The following is a 14269-nucleotide window of genomic DNA, read 5'->3' on the forward strand; positions in this document are numbered from 1 at the left end:
GCCGCCCGCCGAGGGGTGGCGCGTGTAAACAGACGTCTGGATCCCCGAGTGTGCGTTCCCGTGCGTGGAGCCGGGGAAGGCGCACGACGCCAACGCCCCCAGTGACATCACCGCGCAACTATGAGCTCATCGAGGGATGGACGACTTGTTACACGAACTTGCGCAGCGCGCACACGCGAAGGAGTGAGATCATTGCGCCCAGGTCGTGTGCGCGCGCGGACACGCAGTTAGGGTCGTGACGGAGGAGTCACGTGCCAGTACCTGAGAGCAAGAGACCGCCAGGGCTCTGCGGCCAGGAAAGCACCTCCTCCACCCTTTCCAAAAATGCCCCGGAAGTGCCTCCGCCCTCAGTAAAGATGGCTGTAGTACTTTGCATGAGGGAGGCGGGGCCGCGCCTGCGCAACAAGTTCGGCGGGGAAGATGGCGGATGACAAGGTGAGTGAATGTAAGGATTATCTTCAGTGTGGGGTGGTCTTCACACCGTTTTAGTCCTTGGGAGAGGCGACACTGGATCCTCTCTTGCGTGGGGATGCCCTTATTTCCTCTAGGCGAGCTTTTACTGTTTTCGACTGACTCAACATTGGGAAGTGGAGTAGCGGAGCACCACACGAGGCAAGCAAAGCCGGGCATCTCCCAGGTGTCCTCTCTCGGGACCCTCGTTATCCTTAATTACCAGCAGACATTCAAACACATTCACTCTGACACACTTTTCACTGTCTTGCATTCCCTGGCCCCCGAAATTTCCCTCCTATGGACATGATGATTCCAAGCCACACGGACACTCACATTCTCATTCAGATTCCCTTGGGCATACATTGAATTTCATATTTCTATGCGATCTAAGCCACCCAGTGCATTCACCCTCTCCTGCAGACAGCCACCCACCCCAACTACAGCCTGCGCATCCAGTCACACATTCGGTTTGACAGAAGCCCAAGCAGAAATTTACCCTACAGCTGTAGATTTACCTTACAGCGTCCAGGGAACTGCCTCAGGCCGTTACTCACCACTGGTCTGGAAGTTCAGCGACATTCATCCTCATATTTATTAACTACTTACAAGTCCCTGTGTGAGGCCTGAGGACCCGGTAGACAAGACAGACATGTTGCTATTAATAGCCGAGTCAGTAGTGCTTGCCTGATAAATCTAATTGAATGTCTCCTAGCTATTCCTCTTGTCTCCCTACACACTGCTTACTTTATGAAATTCTGTAAGGGTTGTTATAGATGCAGATCCCGTCTGTCACCCCCCTCCCCGGTCCCCATGTGAATTCTTTACTTGTCAGTGCCTTTCTTCCTTTACCACCATCATCTCAGGAAGTTTAAAAAAAAAAAAAAAAAACACCCAGCCTCTGACAGACCTCAGCAGAGAATTGGGCTGGGTTAACTTGTTGGATTCTTTCTTGTTCTAGGATTCTCTGCCTAAGCTTAAGGACCTGGCATTTCTCAAGAACCAGTTGGAACGCCTGCAGCAGCGTGTGGAAGACGAAGTCAACAGTGGTGTGGGCCAGGTAAAGCTGCACCTGCCCACCACTCCTTCCCCCTCTTCCCCCCTGGCCTTGGGCTCATTGCCCAATATGCTTTTGAATGGGTGATAGAGACTTACTCAGCAAATGGTTATTGATGGCCTGTTTTCTGTGACCCCAAGGAAAGTTTCTCTAAGAAAATGATATTTGAACTGGTATCTTAAATAGAAGGTAACTAGGTAAAGAGGGGAGGAGAGATCATTTCAGGCAGATGGAACAACATATACAAAGCTCTTATGGTGGGAAGTAGCATGATGAACAGGGGGGATGAAAGTAGTTTAATTTAGCTCCAGTAATGGGGGAGCATGCTAGGAAGTGAGGTTGGAGAAGCAGGCAGGGGTCAGATTCCTCAGGGACACCTCTGTAGCTTTGTGGTGGTAGGGTTCTGTGGTTGGAGCCTTCTAACCCCAGCATTCTGAGATTGTGTGATCAGGACTTCTAGGTTCTTTTTCTGCCTCCAGAATCTTGAGAAAATCTTTGGAGGGAATACTGCAGCTTTCCAGAGTAAGGCAGAGGTCGTGGGATGATCTAAGGCCAGTAGCTCTTGGGTAGAGAATGGAGACCCTGGCTGAGTTTCCTTCATTTTTCTCCACAGGATGGCTCGCTCTTGTCCTCCCCATTCCTCAAGGGCTTCTTAGCCGGCTATGTGGTGGCCAAACTGAGGGCATCAGCAGTATTGGGCTTTGCTGTGGGTACCTGCACTGGCATCTACGCAGCTCAGGCATATGCTGTGCCCAATGTGGAGAAGACGTTGAGGGACTATCTTCGGTCATTGCGCAAGGGGCCCGACTAGCTCTGGATCCCATGGGGGAGGAAGGATGAGCATCTTGGGCCTGCAGGTAGAGGCCTTTCAACCACAGACACCATATCTGGCTTCCCCAGCTATCACCCTTTTGCTATCTTCAACTTTTCCACAGTCTTCATCCTTGCTCTCCTTCTTGCAAAAGGTGAACAGTGGCTTATCAGCCAATAATCTGGACGCCCCTCCTTAACCCCATGGGACTGGCCCCAAGACTGTGGCTTTTAGGGCCACCGGCCCCTTCCTATTCCAGCCCTGACTGTGGAGTTTTCAGCTGACTCTGATTTTCAGTATTCTCTCTAGCAATGTACCACGGCTCTTCCCTCCTGCGAGCCGGCTCCATACTGATTTTTCCCAAACTTGTTATAATTCCCGCTGTCCCCTGGCTAGCTACACAGGCCACCCAGGGTCTGGTTTGGGCATGAGTGTAGAGGACGGGGGTATGCCAGGCCTGGGCCGTCCCAGGCAGGCCCGCTGGACCCTGATGCTACTCCTGTCCACTGCCATGTATGGTGCCCATGCCCCATTACTGGCACTGTGCCATGTGAACGGCAGAGTGCCCTTCCGGCCCTCCTCAGCTGTGCTGCTGACTGAGCTGACCAAGCTACTGTTGTGCGCCTTCTCCCTCTTGGTGGGCTGGCAAGCATGGCCCCAAGGGGCTCCTCCATGGCGCCAGGCTGCCCCCTTTGCGCTATCAGCCCTTCTCTATGGCGCTAACAACAACCTGGTGATCTATCTTCAACGTTACATGGACCCCAGCACCTATCAGGTGCTGAGCAATCTCAAGATTGGAAGCACGGCCCTGTTCTACTGCCTCTGTCTCCGGCACCGCCTCTCTGCACGCCAGGGCTTGGCACTGCTGCTGCTGATGGCAGCAGGGGCCTGCTATGCAGCTGGTGGCCTCCAAGACCCTGGAAGCACCCTTCCTGGGCCCCCTCCAGCAGCTGCTGCTGACCGCATGTCCCTGCATATCACTCCACTGGGACTGCTGCTTCTCATCTTGTACTGCCTCATCTCGGGCCTGTCGTCCGTGTACACAGAGCTGCTCATGAAGCGACAGCGGCTGCCCCTAGCACTTCAGAACCTCTTCCTCTACACTTTTGGTGTGCTCCTGAACCTAGGTCTGCACGCAGGTGGTGGCCCTGGCCCAGGCCTCCTGGAGGGTTTCTCTGGTTGGGCCGCGCTTGTGGTACTGAGCCAGGCACTAAATGGACTGCTCATGTCAGCTGTCATGAAGCATGGCAGCAGCATCACACGGCTCTTTGTTGTGTCCTGCTCCCTGGTGGTCAATGCCGTGCTCTCAGCAGCCTTGCTGCGGCTGCAGCTCACAGCTGCCTTCTTCCTGGCCACGCTGCTCATTGGCCTGGCTGTGCGCCTGTACTATGGCAGCCGCTAGTCACTGGCCATCTCCACCCGGACTCCTGACTCTATAGATTGGGCGCCACCATCAGAGCCACCTCCGAGGCCTCCCTACCCTTCTTCAGCAGCCAGCCCTGTAACAAGTGCCTTGTGACAAAAGCTGGGGAAGTGGGAGTAGCCAGGTTAGTCTCTGGAGGTGGGTGGATGAAGGGTTACCCCAGGAAACTTGAAGACTGGGTTTGCCCTGAAGTTTTTCCAGAATAAGGAAATGGGAGAGCATCAATACCTAGGCCTTAGAAGTGACCCCATCCCCAGTGGAGGAGGCTCTCCACCTCATCCTGCATGAATACAGTTGCTTTGAGTGGGTTTGGGCAACAGTTGGCTTTCCTAGCCTCCTGTGGTCACCCCAGCAGACCCATTGCCCCCAGGCCTGGTACTGACTACTCCAGCCCAGCTGTGGTACATGACTCCCCCATAAGAGATATCCCCCCCCCGCCCCCACCCACTGTAATGCAGGAAAGCCCAATTGCCACAGATTATACACCTGTCATCCAGGCTACTCTTTCAAACTCCCTAGCTCCAGCGGTACCTGGGGACATTGCCCCCTGCTCCCTCCACAGTGCTGCTCTCCACACCCACCCAGCCTTTTTCTGGAGACCCCAGAGAGGGCTGGAGCTTGACTCATCTCAGGGAATGTTGCCCCTGGGCCCTGGCTTAAGGCTACACTCCTGACCTCTCTGCTCACCCCAAGGGCCCTCTCAAAGCCCACTGTCCCCTCTACAACTCCTAGGAGGTACCATTTTTCTCACTCTGGGTCCTGCCCCTGCCTAGCACTGTCCCAGCTCTACACAGAGTGTAGTAATCTACACAGATTAGGGAAGCTCTACACAGAGTGACCTGGAACCAGGCACAGGGAAATTTGGTGTAGTTCAATCAGTGTTTCTAACTGTAAGCAATAAGGTCTTAATAAAGTATTCTGGGTGCAGGTGGTTCCTGCAATTGGCTATGATTGTCCTGTGTCTGTTGCGTAGATTCTCTCTAACATAATTTTGTTACCCTAGTGCCCTGAATGTCTTAATCCTCGAGTAACTGATAGACTAGGAGAAAAGACTTCTATCTATTGCTAGGAGCATTATTTCCTTTGAGGGCTCCATGGAGTGGAGACTGTTCTGTCACAACTTTTCAAATTTCTCTAAAGCACAAAACCTGGGCCCTGGAGAATTTGGAGGGACTCTTGGGAATAGAAGGTCCTGGCTGGACCTGGCAGGACAAACCAAGTTTTAGGCTAGAGAACTCATGGATTCAATATGGTTTTGATTCTTATTTCCTCTGGTTCCCTCACTGATACTCCTTCCTGCCATCTCTTCTCATGGCCAGAGGAACATCAGGCCCTGCTCCCATGGGAGCATACCTAGTAAGCTTACACACACACACACGCACACACACACACTGCAGACCTACTGAAGAATCTGGGAGAGTAGGGTTTGGGAATCTTTTTTCTTTAATAAGCTAAGTGATTCTGCTGCACACTTCAGTTTGTGAACCACCACATGTGCAGTGTAGAACTATAGTTCTAACAGGCTTGAATTTGAATTCTGGCTCTGTGACTTAGCGGACTTGTCCTTGGGCAGTTACTTAACCTCTCCTAGCTTTAGTTGCCTTACCTCTGAAATGGGGGTCAAGTGGCACCTACTACATAGGGTAGTGAAAAAGGCTAAAATGAAGAGGTGGGTATTAGGTACCTAGCAGGGACTGACACAATGAGACCTGGTTAGTGGTATCGTTCATTATCCATAGTGAAGGTTAGGGTAGTTAACCCAGCTCCCTCTCCCTTCTGGGACAGTGAAGAATGAAGAGAGAAGAAGCTGCCCCTGAAAGACTACTGATCACCAGACTTCTTCCCAGCGCAGCCATCCAGCACGACTGGCCCCAGCCTAGCCTATATCCTGCTGAAGCTGCTGGTTCTGGGCTTGAAGCTCCTGGTTCTGTGTGGCCAGTTGGAGCGTGTCTTGCAGGATACCAGCCAGCAGGCTGCGGTGGTGATGCTCTGTGGTCATGGTCTGCTCCTCCCACAGCCCTCGCCAGGCTCGAAATACCTGTGCCCAGATTCAGAGATGCTTGTCAGTCAGCCTTGGAACCATTTCAAGGCCTGCCTTCTGTCCCCACTGACCTGCAGTGTATGGCATGTCTGAGCCCGGGCAGCCTGCACGTGCACGTCATAGAGGGCCATGAGGTCCTGCTCTGCAGTGTCCCGCTCTGCCTGAAGGGCCTCCAGCTGGAGTCTCCATAGTGTCTGCTCCCGCTGCCATCTCTGCCTCTCGAAGGCCTTCAGTGATAATACATATTTTTGTTCAGTGCCACCTGTGTGCCAGACTTTGTTCCTAAACACTTCATGTGTATTCATTCATTTTAGCCAATGAAACCCAGGGGAGGAAAGTAGTTGCCATTTTAGTTTTCCAAATCTGGTAGTTAGATTTGGAAACTGTGAATCAGAGAAGTGACCTAACCTGCCCAAATTTGCATGGCTAGTGAGGGACAGAACTGAGATGACACATGCCCTTCAATGGTTCACTATCATTCTTAGGGTAAAGTCCAAATTCAGAGGCATGGCACACACTGGTCTCTTTAGCCTCATCTCTGACCATGTACCTGCTGGGGCCCCCCAGATGGACAATTTGCAGTACCCAGACTGTACTTTGCCATTGCTTCCCTCTGGACCTTTGCTCATAAACCAAAGTCCTCAGAACGTATCCTCCCATCCCCTCACGCTCACAAGTTTTGTTTCCTAATTTGGGCAAACAAGTATATTCAGTGCCTCTATGTGATGCGTATGAACTTCCCACATGGAGTTCAGTCTAGTGAATTCCTCGGGCTGATTTGTTTTTCAAGTCTCAGCCTAGATGCCATCTTTGCTCCTCTCCTGCCTGAGTCAGGCACTCTTCTTTGTCCCCACAAGCCCCTAGCTCCCTGCATCACTGCACTTAGCCCTGAAAACTGCTACATCTGTCCCCCATAAAGCTATAAGGACCATGAGAGAGGGTATGGCCCAGTCTGTTGTGACTGAGGCTGGATTCCAGCCCCCAACACAATGCCTGAACCAATTAGAAGAAGCCTTAAGTCCCCTACTTGACCCTCCTCACCTCCTTTCCGGCCACCAGGCCTTTGACTTGGTCACCTTCCACCTCTTCCTCCTCCTGTTCCAAACACTTCAGTTCCTCTTGGATCCATATCTGGTGCTGTTCTTGAAGTCTCTTCCTCTGTGCCTGGGCCAAGAAGAACTGCAGGGCCACATCTGGGGCGTGCCAGGCCTACATGGCATTAGTCTAGGCTCAGCCAGAAGTCTGTGTGTGCCACAGCCTCGGGATACAGTGCCCAACTTTCCAACAGAACCCCACCACCAGGGCTGTTCCTACAACTACGTCTGGGACCTAACTGTCCTGTGAGAGCCTGTAGCCTGGACAGAGACTTGGGGCCATGGGAGAAAGGTATTGGCTCTGCCAATAGGTGCTATGGAGGCCTTAAGGATCCTATACTCCTAATGTGACCCAGTAGGAAAACAGCCTTCCCATGCCCCTCTCTTAGGAATCATAGCCTGTCAGGTCCTCTCTTTGTCAGAAGCTCCATATTTGTCCCTGATGTTGGGGCACAGGAGTGGTAGACATGTTAGCTGTGCTCTGCAACTCTTCAGGCCCCCAAGAGCTTCCAGCTATTCTGGGGTACATGAGGTATTACCTTTTCCTCAGAGTCCCTAGGAGGATGCTTTTGGTGGAGCCCAGGTCCTAGAGATGCTGTTACTCCTCCTACTGGAGGAAAATGCAATTAAGCCCAACAAAGGTGGAGGGCACCCAGCTCCACCCCAAGCTCCAAACCCACCTTTGGGCTCTCCCTGGAAGCCTGGGCTGTGGCTTGTTGAATCTATCACCTGCTGAGAATATATTAAGAATGGGAATTCCATCCCCTTCCTCCTAGGATAGCACGTGTTAAGCTCAGGACTTTGAAATCAGACAGATCAGAGTTCCAGGCCCTCCTTTCCTCAGCTGTATAACCTCAGGCAGGTGTCTAATCTTTTGAATCCATTTCCTCACCTGTAAAATGGAACTAATAAAAGTTATAGAGGTGCCTGGGTGGCTCAGTTGGTTGAGCATCCAACTTCATTTCAGGTCATGATCTCACGGTTTGTGAGTTCAAACCTTGCATCAGCTATCAGCACAGAGCCTGCTTCAGATCCTCTTTCCCCCTCTTTCTCTGTCCCTCCCCTGCTTGCTCTCTCTCTCTCTCTCTCTTTCTCAAAACAAATAAAATAAACAAAAAAACATTTTTAAAAAGTTGTACAGAGGGGCGCCTGGGTGGCTCTGTCGGTTAAGCGGCCGACTTCGGCTCAGGTCATGATCTCACGGTCCGTGAGTTCGAGCCCCGCGTCGGGCTCTGTGCTGACAGCTCAGAGCCTGGAGCCTGTTTCAAATTCTGTGTCTCCCTCTCTCTGACCCTCCCCCGTTGATGCTCTGTCTCTCTCTGTCTCAAAAATAAATAAACGTTAAAAAAAAAAAAAGTTGTAGAGGGGCACCTGGGTGGCTCAGTTAAGCGTCTGACTTTGGCTCAGGTCATGATCTCATGGTTCTTGGGTTCGAGCCCTGCGTTGCGTTCTGTGCTGACAGCTCAGAGCTTGGAGCCTGCTTCAGAATCTGTGTCTCCCTCTCTTTCTGCCCCTTCCCTCCCCTTCTCAAAAATAAATAAAACCTTTTTAAAAAAAATTGTAGAGAGCATGAAATAAGACACCCAAAGCGCTAAGCAGTAGCAGATGCTGCTTAATAAATGGGAGCTTACATGCCTAAGTCCCGAAGCTCAGGGCTGTAAAAACAAGTTGTAAGTATGAAAAGGGTAGGACCAGGAGAAGGTGGACAGAAGCAGCATTCCAGCCACCCTTTGGCAAATCCTGGAAGACAGCACCCCCTTCTGCACAGGAGATGCCATGCATTTTAAACGGATGCAAAAGCACCATATGAACCTAAGGACTTGGGTGTTTGTACCTCTGCTGCCTTTGATTATCTCAGTGACCCTGAGACACTCAGATCCCGTCTCTGAGCCTCAGTTTGCTGACCTGAAAAATGTGAGCAATACTGTTTTCCCTGCTTAAAGTAATTTTATGGCTTCCCCTTGACCTTCAAGACAAAGTCTAAACATCTCAATAAATTTGCAAAGCCCTTTATGACCGGGCCCCTACTTATCTCTTCAATCATTCTCTCTTGACTCTTCCTCAAAATATCCTACAGTAAAATGACCTGCTTGCAGTCCCCCAAAGAGATCAAGCCCCTGCTTACTTCCGAGACTTGACCTGTTAGTTTCTTTGCCTGGAATGTTTGTTCTTCACTCATCTTTGCTGGCTACCTCCTTCAGAAATCAACATCCCCTGTGAAGTGTTTACATGCCCCACTGAACCCTGTGTTGATAAGGCCTTCAAAGCACTGGTCATGGTGTTATAATTGCTTCTCTCCAGAAGATTGCAAATTCCATGAGGACAGGGGTTTCCCAGGGCCTATGTGGCACTATGCCTGACACACTGAGAAGTCACTGAAATGTTTGGAAATCAATAAATTAGTGAACAAAGAAAGGGACTCCTCATAGTGCTCTGTAAATAGGAGAGAAGGCAGACATCAATAGGGCTCCTAAGAGGTTGAGCCAGAAAACATACCTGTAGTTCTGGGAGCCCCACAGCCTCAGCTTTGACCCTTTTGAGCATCTGGCTTCCTGGGCACTGGCTCCAGGCTTTTACCACCTATGGAGAGAGGGTTTAAGGTAGGCTCCAACCGCTACTCTCTTCGGCACCTCCAGGCCTCACCTTGCTTACCCGCAACTCTCGCAGTGCCCTGCCCAGCTGGCTGAGCCCACTTTCTGTGAGGGTGTCCCCAAGGAGGCCTGAACGCAGGCTCTTCAGGTTTGCCCGGCGGGCACGTGCCTCTTCTACTGCATCCCACTGGGTGGGCCTCACCTGTTTCACCTGCATCCTCCTTCCCGAGGCCCCCAACAGAGCAGCTCTGAGTAAGCTCAGGGAGCCACCTAATAAGGGGAGACCCGGAGTGAATCACTCCTTCTGGACTCCAGAGCACACTGCCTATAATACTTGTAATTTTTATTAATACTACTTACAAAAAATAGCTAACACCTATCAGGCTTTTACATGGGCTTGGCACTATGCTAAGAGTTTTTGTGGATCACCTCTTTTTATCCACACAACACTCCAATGAAGCAGCAACTCTAATTTTTTCTGCCTACCCCCACATTTTCCAGATGAACCAAATGAAGCTTAGAGAGGTCAAGCAACTCCCTGGTGAGTGGCAGAGCTAAAACTTAAGCCCAATTCTGTCTGACATTAAAGCCTGTGCCTTTAATCAGGATACCAAACTGGCCTATGGATAAACATACTTTTGTCCTTCACTGCTTTATCCTTAAGGGCATGAACTGGCCTAATTTTTCTTCCTTACTCCACAGGGCCTGGCACAGTGTGTGGTCTGGGACTATGTTAGCCAAATTAATGTGTGCTTACTAATTTTGGATACAGAGAGCCAGACTTTTTCTTTCTTTTCACTTTTGTAGAAAATTTCAAACATGTACAAAGTATAGGAAATTCAATCTACTTATCACCCAGCTTCAATAATTGTCAACTCACAGCCATTCTTGTTTGATCTATACCCTCCACTTGACCTCCCCTAAGTCTCTGACATCATATCATTTCAGAGAGGCCTGATTTTTAATGAGTGTATGAAAATAGGCAAGTTCTCTCCCTTCTCTGATCCTCCCTTTCCTCATTTATAAATTAGGCCTCCCTCCCTAAGTTAGATGTGTCTCATGGGGTTGTGGTAAGAATAAAATGTATTAGTGTGAAAATTCTTGGTTAACTGTTGAAAGCCTCTGAAGGGCGAGGGGTTGCTTTTACTATCAGCCCTGCCTTTCCAGACTTTGGCAACCTAGCCATACTGGGACCTTTCTGAATCTTGACCCTCCCAGAGGTGAGGCTATCTCTGGACTGGGGTTGGGGTTGCAGCTGTTTTGGTGAGAGGGGTGGTCAGGCATAAGTTAGATGTCAGAGCTTCCCAAAGAACCCCACACCCTTCCCCAGGCCACCTTGAGGGTCCAGGCGAAGAAGAAGACCAGTGTAGTTGTTTCCTTCCAGGAGCCATGACACGATCCAGGGCAGAGAGCCCTCTACCTCCTCACCAATAACCTTACCAGCCAACACCTGCAGCAGGGGGCAATCTCTGCCAGAAGGAGAGAGGAAGAAAGGAGGTGTCCACTGGTGGATGGGGAAAGAAATTGACCCAAATTACATCTGATGGAAAGGCTGACTATTTCCAGAACTTTGGTGCACCACCAGGCAGATTTGCAACTTTGCATAGACCCTTTTTTAAATTTTATTATTTAATTACACAAATAATATATTCTCATAGTTGTGCAAAATTTAATTTGTCTATCTGATAAGGGACTTGTATCCAGAACATACATTTATGTATGTATGTATGTATGTATTTATGCTATTTTTATTTATTTTTATTTTTTAGAGAGAGAGAGAGGGCATGAGATTGAGGGGCAGAGAGAGGGAGAGAGAGAGAATCCCATGCAGGCTCTGCACTGTGCAGAGCCTGAAGCAGGGCTTGAGCTCACCTGGTAAGGGACTCAAACTCATGAACTGTGAGAACCAACTGAGCCACCCGGGCGCCCCTATCCAGAATATTTAAAGAGCTCTTACATCTCAGTGATAGAAGACTAATCACCCAATTTATTTTTTATTTTTTTATTTTTTTAAGCAGGCAACACATCCAATGTGGGGCTTGAACTCACGATCCTGAGATCAAGAGTCATATGCCCTGGGGTACCAGGGTGGCTCAGTTGGTTAAGCATCCGACTTCAGCTCAAGTCATGATCTCACGGTTTGTGAGTTTGAGCCCCGCGTCAGGGTTTGTGCTGACAGCTCAGAGCCTGGAGCCTGCTTCGGATTCTGTGTCTCCCTCTCCTCCTCCTGCTCTGTCTCTCAAAAATAAATAAATGTTAAAAAAAATTTTTTCTTTAAGAGTCACATGCCCTGCCAACTGAGCCAGCAGGTGCCCCTAATCACCCAATTTAAAATGGCAAAGCAAAGTGACATCCACAAAAATGGCAGAGTATGGAACTCTGGGGATCTGTCCTTTTTCAGCAACATGTGGAAAAAATGGTCAGGATCAACCTTACAGGAACTCTGGGGGACAGTGAAAGGTTTACTACAACCAAGTGAATGCTTACCCAGGAGAAAGCAACTTAAATATGTTGAGATCTTTGTGGTGTTTTAACTTAACCTAGCCCCAACCTCCTCCCCAGCCCAGAGGTTGTCTTGAAGACAACAGCCCATGTTTCTGGTGGTGGGGTGCTTGGCTCTGGAGGGAGCAGAGCAGATTTTGTTCCCAAGGAACTGTGTTTGTTGTTTTCACTGTCTAGGGTTTCCCCCAGAGGACTGACAAAAAGGGCTTCCTTTTGTTTCCCTTACCTTGGAACTCTCTCAGGGCAGAGCAGCTATCCTAGATGATAGTCCCTCAAAACATTGAAAAGAGGAAAGAACAAGCAAAAATAACAGTTGGGGCAAACAACAGATGCATGGAAAGACTGGGAAGAAAAGTTGGGGAGTCAGATTGCGGGGGGGGGGCGAGGGGGGAGGGTTGGAGATAAGGAAAATTCCCCCATGCACCAAGGAATCTAGAAAGCCACACACATGCCCAGAGCAGGATGCAGGCTTAGAAAAGACCTGAGAAGATGGCAAGTTTTCATCTCTGTTTTTTTAAGCTCATTGTAAGCAGAAAGTAAGGCTAAGGCAGAGATGTAAGTGGAATGGTGAGAAGCATAGAAGGACTGACCCAACACAGAGCGAATCTATGGAAAGCTGGAGATTTTTTTAATTTTTTTTTCTTTCTGTTTTTATTCCTTTAATGAAAAATGTTTTTGTCCCAGTAGAGTAAGGAATTCTATGTCAGGTCACTAGCTAACCACTGAGATGACAGAATGGAGACTTCAGTGGCAACAAAGAATCCAGCCTTTGCAAAAATTGTTTGGAAAGTAACTAAGCAAACAGATAGTTGCAGCCCACAGCAAGCAACAATGCAAACCCTAGAGGGGATGAGGAATCTCTTTTTCAGAGTTCTCCCATTATCATATCCAAAATGTCAGAGCCTAAGGAAAAGAAATGGAGACGTAAGAGACCAACATAATGAAGAATATAATCTTTACAAAAATAAAAATTCTCAAATTGGGCAGTTTCCAACCAAAAAAATATCTGGCATTCAAATAAAGATGCATGGCCCACCCACAGGGGAAAAAAAAATTAATAGAAACTGTCTTTGAGGAAGCACAGACATTGGATTCACTAAAGACTTTAATCCAACTATCTTAAATATGCTCAGAAAAGTAAAGGAAATCAAGAAAATGATGTCTCAATGAATAGAAAGTACGAACAGAAGCACAGAAATTATAAAAAGGAACCAAAAAGAGGGGTGTCTGGCTGGGTTAGTAAGTGGAGCATGCGACTCTTGATCTTGGGGTTGTGAGTTTGTGCCCCGCACTGGGTGTAGAGCTTACTTTAAAATAAAAATAAAAATAAAAATAAAATAAAAAAATAAAATAAAATAAAATAAATAAAACAGGAACCAAGTAGAAATTCTGGAGCTAAAAAGTATAGTAACTGAAATCATAAATTCCCTAGAGAGCAGATTTGAGTGGGCACAAGAAAGAATCTCAGCAAAGTTGAAAATAGGTCAAAAAAATTATGCAAAAAGAAAAAAGAATGAAGGAAAATGAGCCCAAGGGGCCAGTGGATGCATGAAGTGTATAAATACATGCAGAATGGGACTGTCAGAGGGAGAAGAGAGGGAAAAAGGGGCAGAAGGAATATTTGAAGAAATAGTGCTCAAAAATTCCCCAAATTTATGAAAGACATGAATCTATACATCCAAGAAGCTCAACAAATTTCAAGAAGGATAAACTCAAAGAGATTCATGCCAAGACACATTATAATCAAACCACCAAAAGCCAAAGAGAGAATCTTGAAAACAGAATAAGAGAAGCAACTTGTGATGGTACGAGTGATCCTCCATAAGAATGAAAACCAGTTTCTCATCAGGAATTGTGGAAGCCATTAGTGCCTGGCTGACTCAGTCAGTACAGCATGTAACTCTTGATCTCCAGGTTGTGAGTTCCAGCCCCATGTTGTATGTAGAGATTACTTAAAAATAAAATCTTAAAAAAAAAAAAAAAAGGAAGAAAGAAATTATGGAGACCAGAATGCAGTGAGATGACATATTTAAAGTGCTGAAAGGGGTGTCTGGGTGGCTCAGTCGGCTGAGCATCCAACTCTTGCTTTCAGCTCAGGTCATGATTGCAGGGTCGTGGGATGGAGCCCCACATCAGTGTGGAGGCTGCTTGGGATTCTCCTTCCCTCTCTCCCTCCCTCCATCTCTCTCTCTGTCACTCTGCCCCTCTCCCCTGCTTGCTCTCTTTCTCTCTCTAAAAATAATGCTGGGAAAATAAAGTGTGTCAACTAAGAATTCCATATCTGGCAAAACTATCCTTCA

General features: G+C 48.5%; 3 protein-coding genes across 3 annotated transcripts; 2 read left to right on the forward strand and 1 right to left on the reverse strand.

Moving 5' to 3' along the window:
* Positions 1 to 243: 243 nt before the first annotated feature.
* Positions 244 to 2322, forward strand: SLC35A4 (solute carrier family 35 member A4). The gene is made up of 3 exons (XM_047085765.1): positions 244 to 435; positions 1412 to 1510; positions 2121 to 2322. The coding sequence occupies exons 1-3, from the start codon at positions 421 to 423 to the stop codon at positions 2316 to 2318; spliced, it is 312 nt and encodes a 103-aa protein (XP_046941721.1). The 5' UTR covers positions 244 to 420; the 3' UTR covers positions 2319 to 2322.
* Positions 2323 to 2745: 423 nt separating this feature from the next.
* On the forward strand, positions 2746 to 4687 carry LOC124516419 (probable UDP-sugar transporter protein SLC35A4). Its single transcript, XM_047085743.1, has one exon. It carries the CDS (start codon positions 2746 to 2748, stop codon positions 3718 to 3720), a length of 975 nt encoding a protein of 324 aa, XP_046941699.1. The 3' UTR covers positions 3721 to 4687.
* Positions 4688 to 5124: 437 nt separating this feature from the next.
* On the reverse strand, positions 5125 to 7813 carry LOC124516429 (uncharacterized). Its single transcript, XM_047085753.1, has 5 exons — positions 7557 to 7813; positions 7416 to 7483; positions 6824 to 6991; positions 5854 to 6009; positions 5125 to 5779 (listed from the first exon to the last, which is right to left on the reverse strand). The coding sequence occupies exons 1-5, from the start codon at positions 7636 to 7638 to the stop codon at positions 5618 to 5620; spliced, it is 636 nt and encodes a 211-aa protein (XP_046941709.1). The 5' UTR covers positions 7639 to 7813; the 3' UTR covers positions 5125 to 5617.
* Between the last annotated feature and the right edge of the window lie 6456 nt (positions 7814 to 14269).

Source organism: Lynx rufus, unplaced genomic scaffold, assembly GCF_022079265.1.
Source record: "Lynx rufus isolate CCGP_SWC_20201006 ecotype Redwood Valley unplaced genomic scaffold, mLynRuf1.p SCAF_1, whole genome shotgun sequence".
NCBI classification, from domain to species: domain Eukaryota; kingdom Metazoa; phylum Chordata; class Mammalia; order Carnivora; family Felidae; genus Lynx; species Lynx rufus.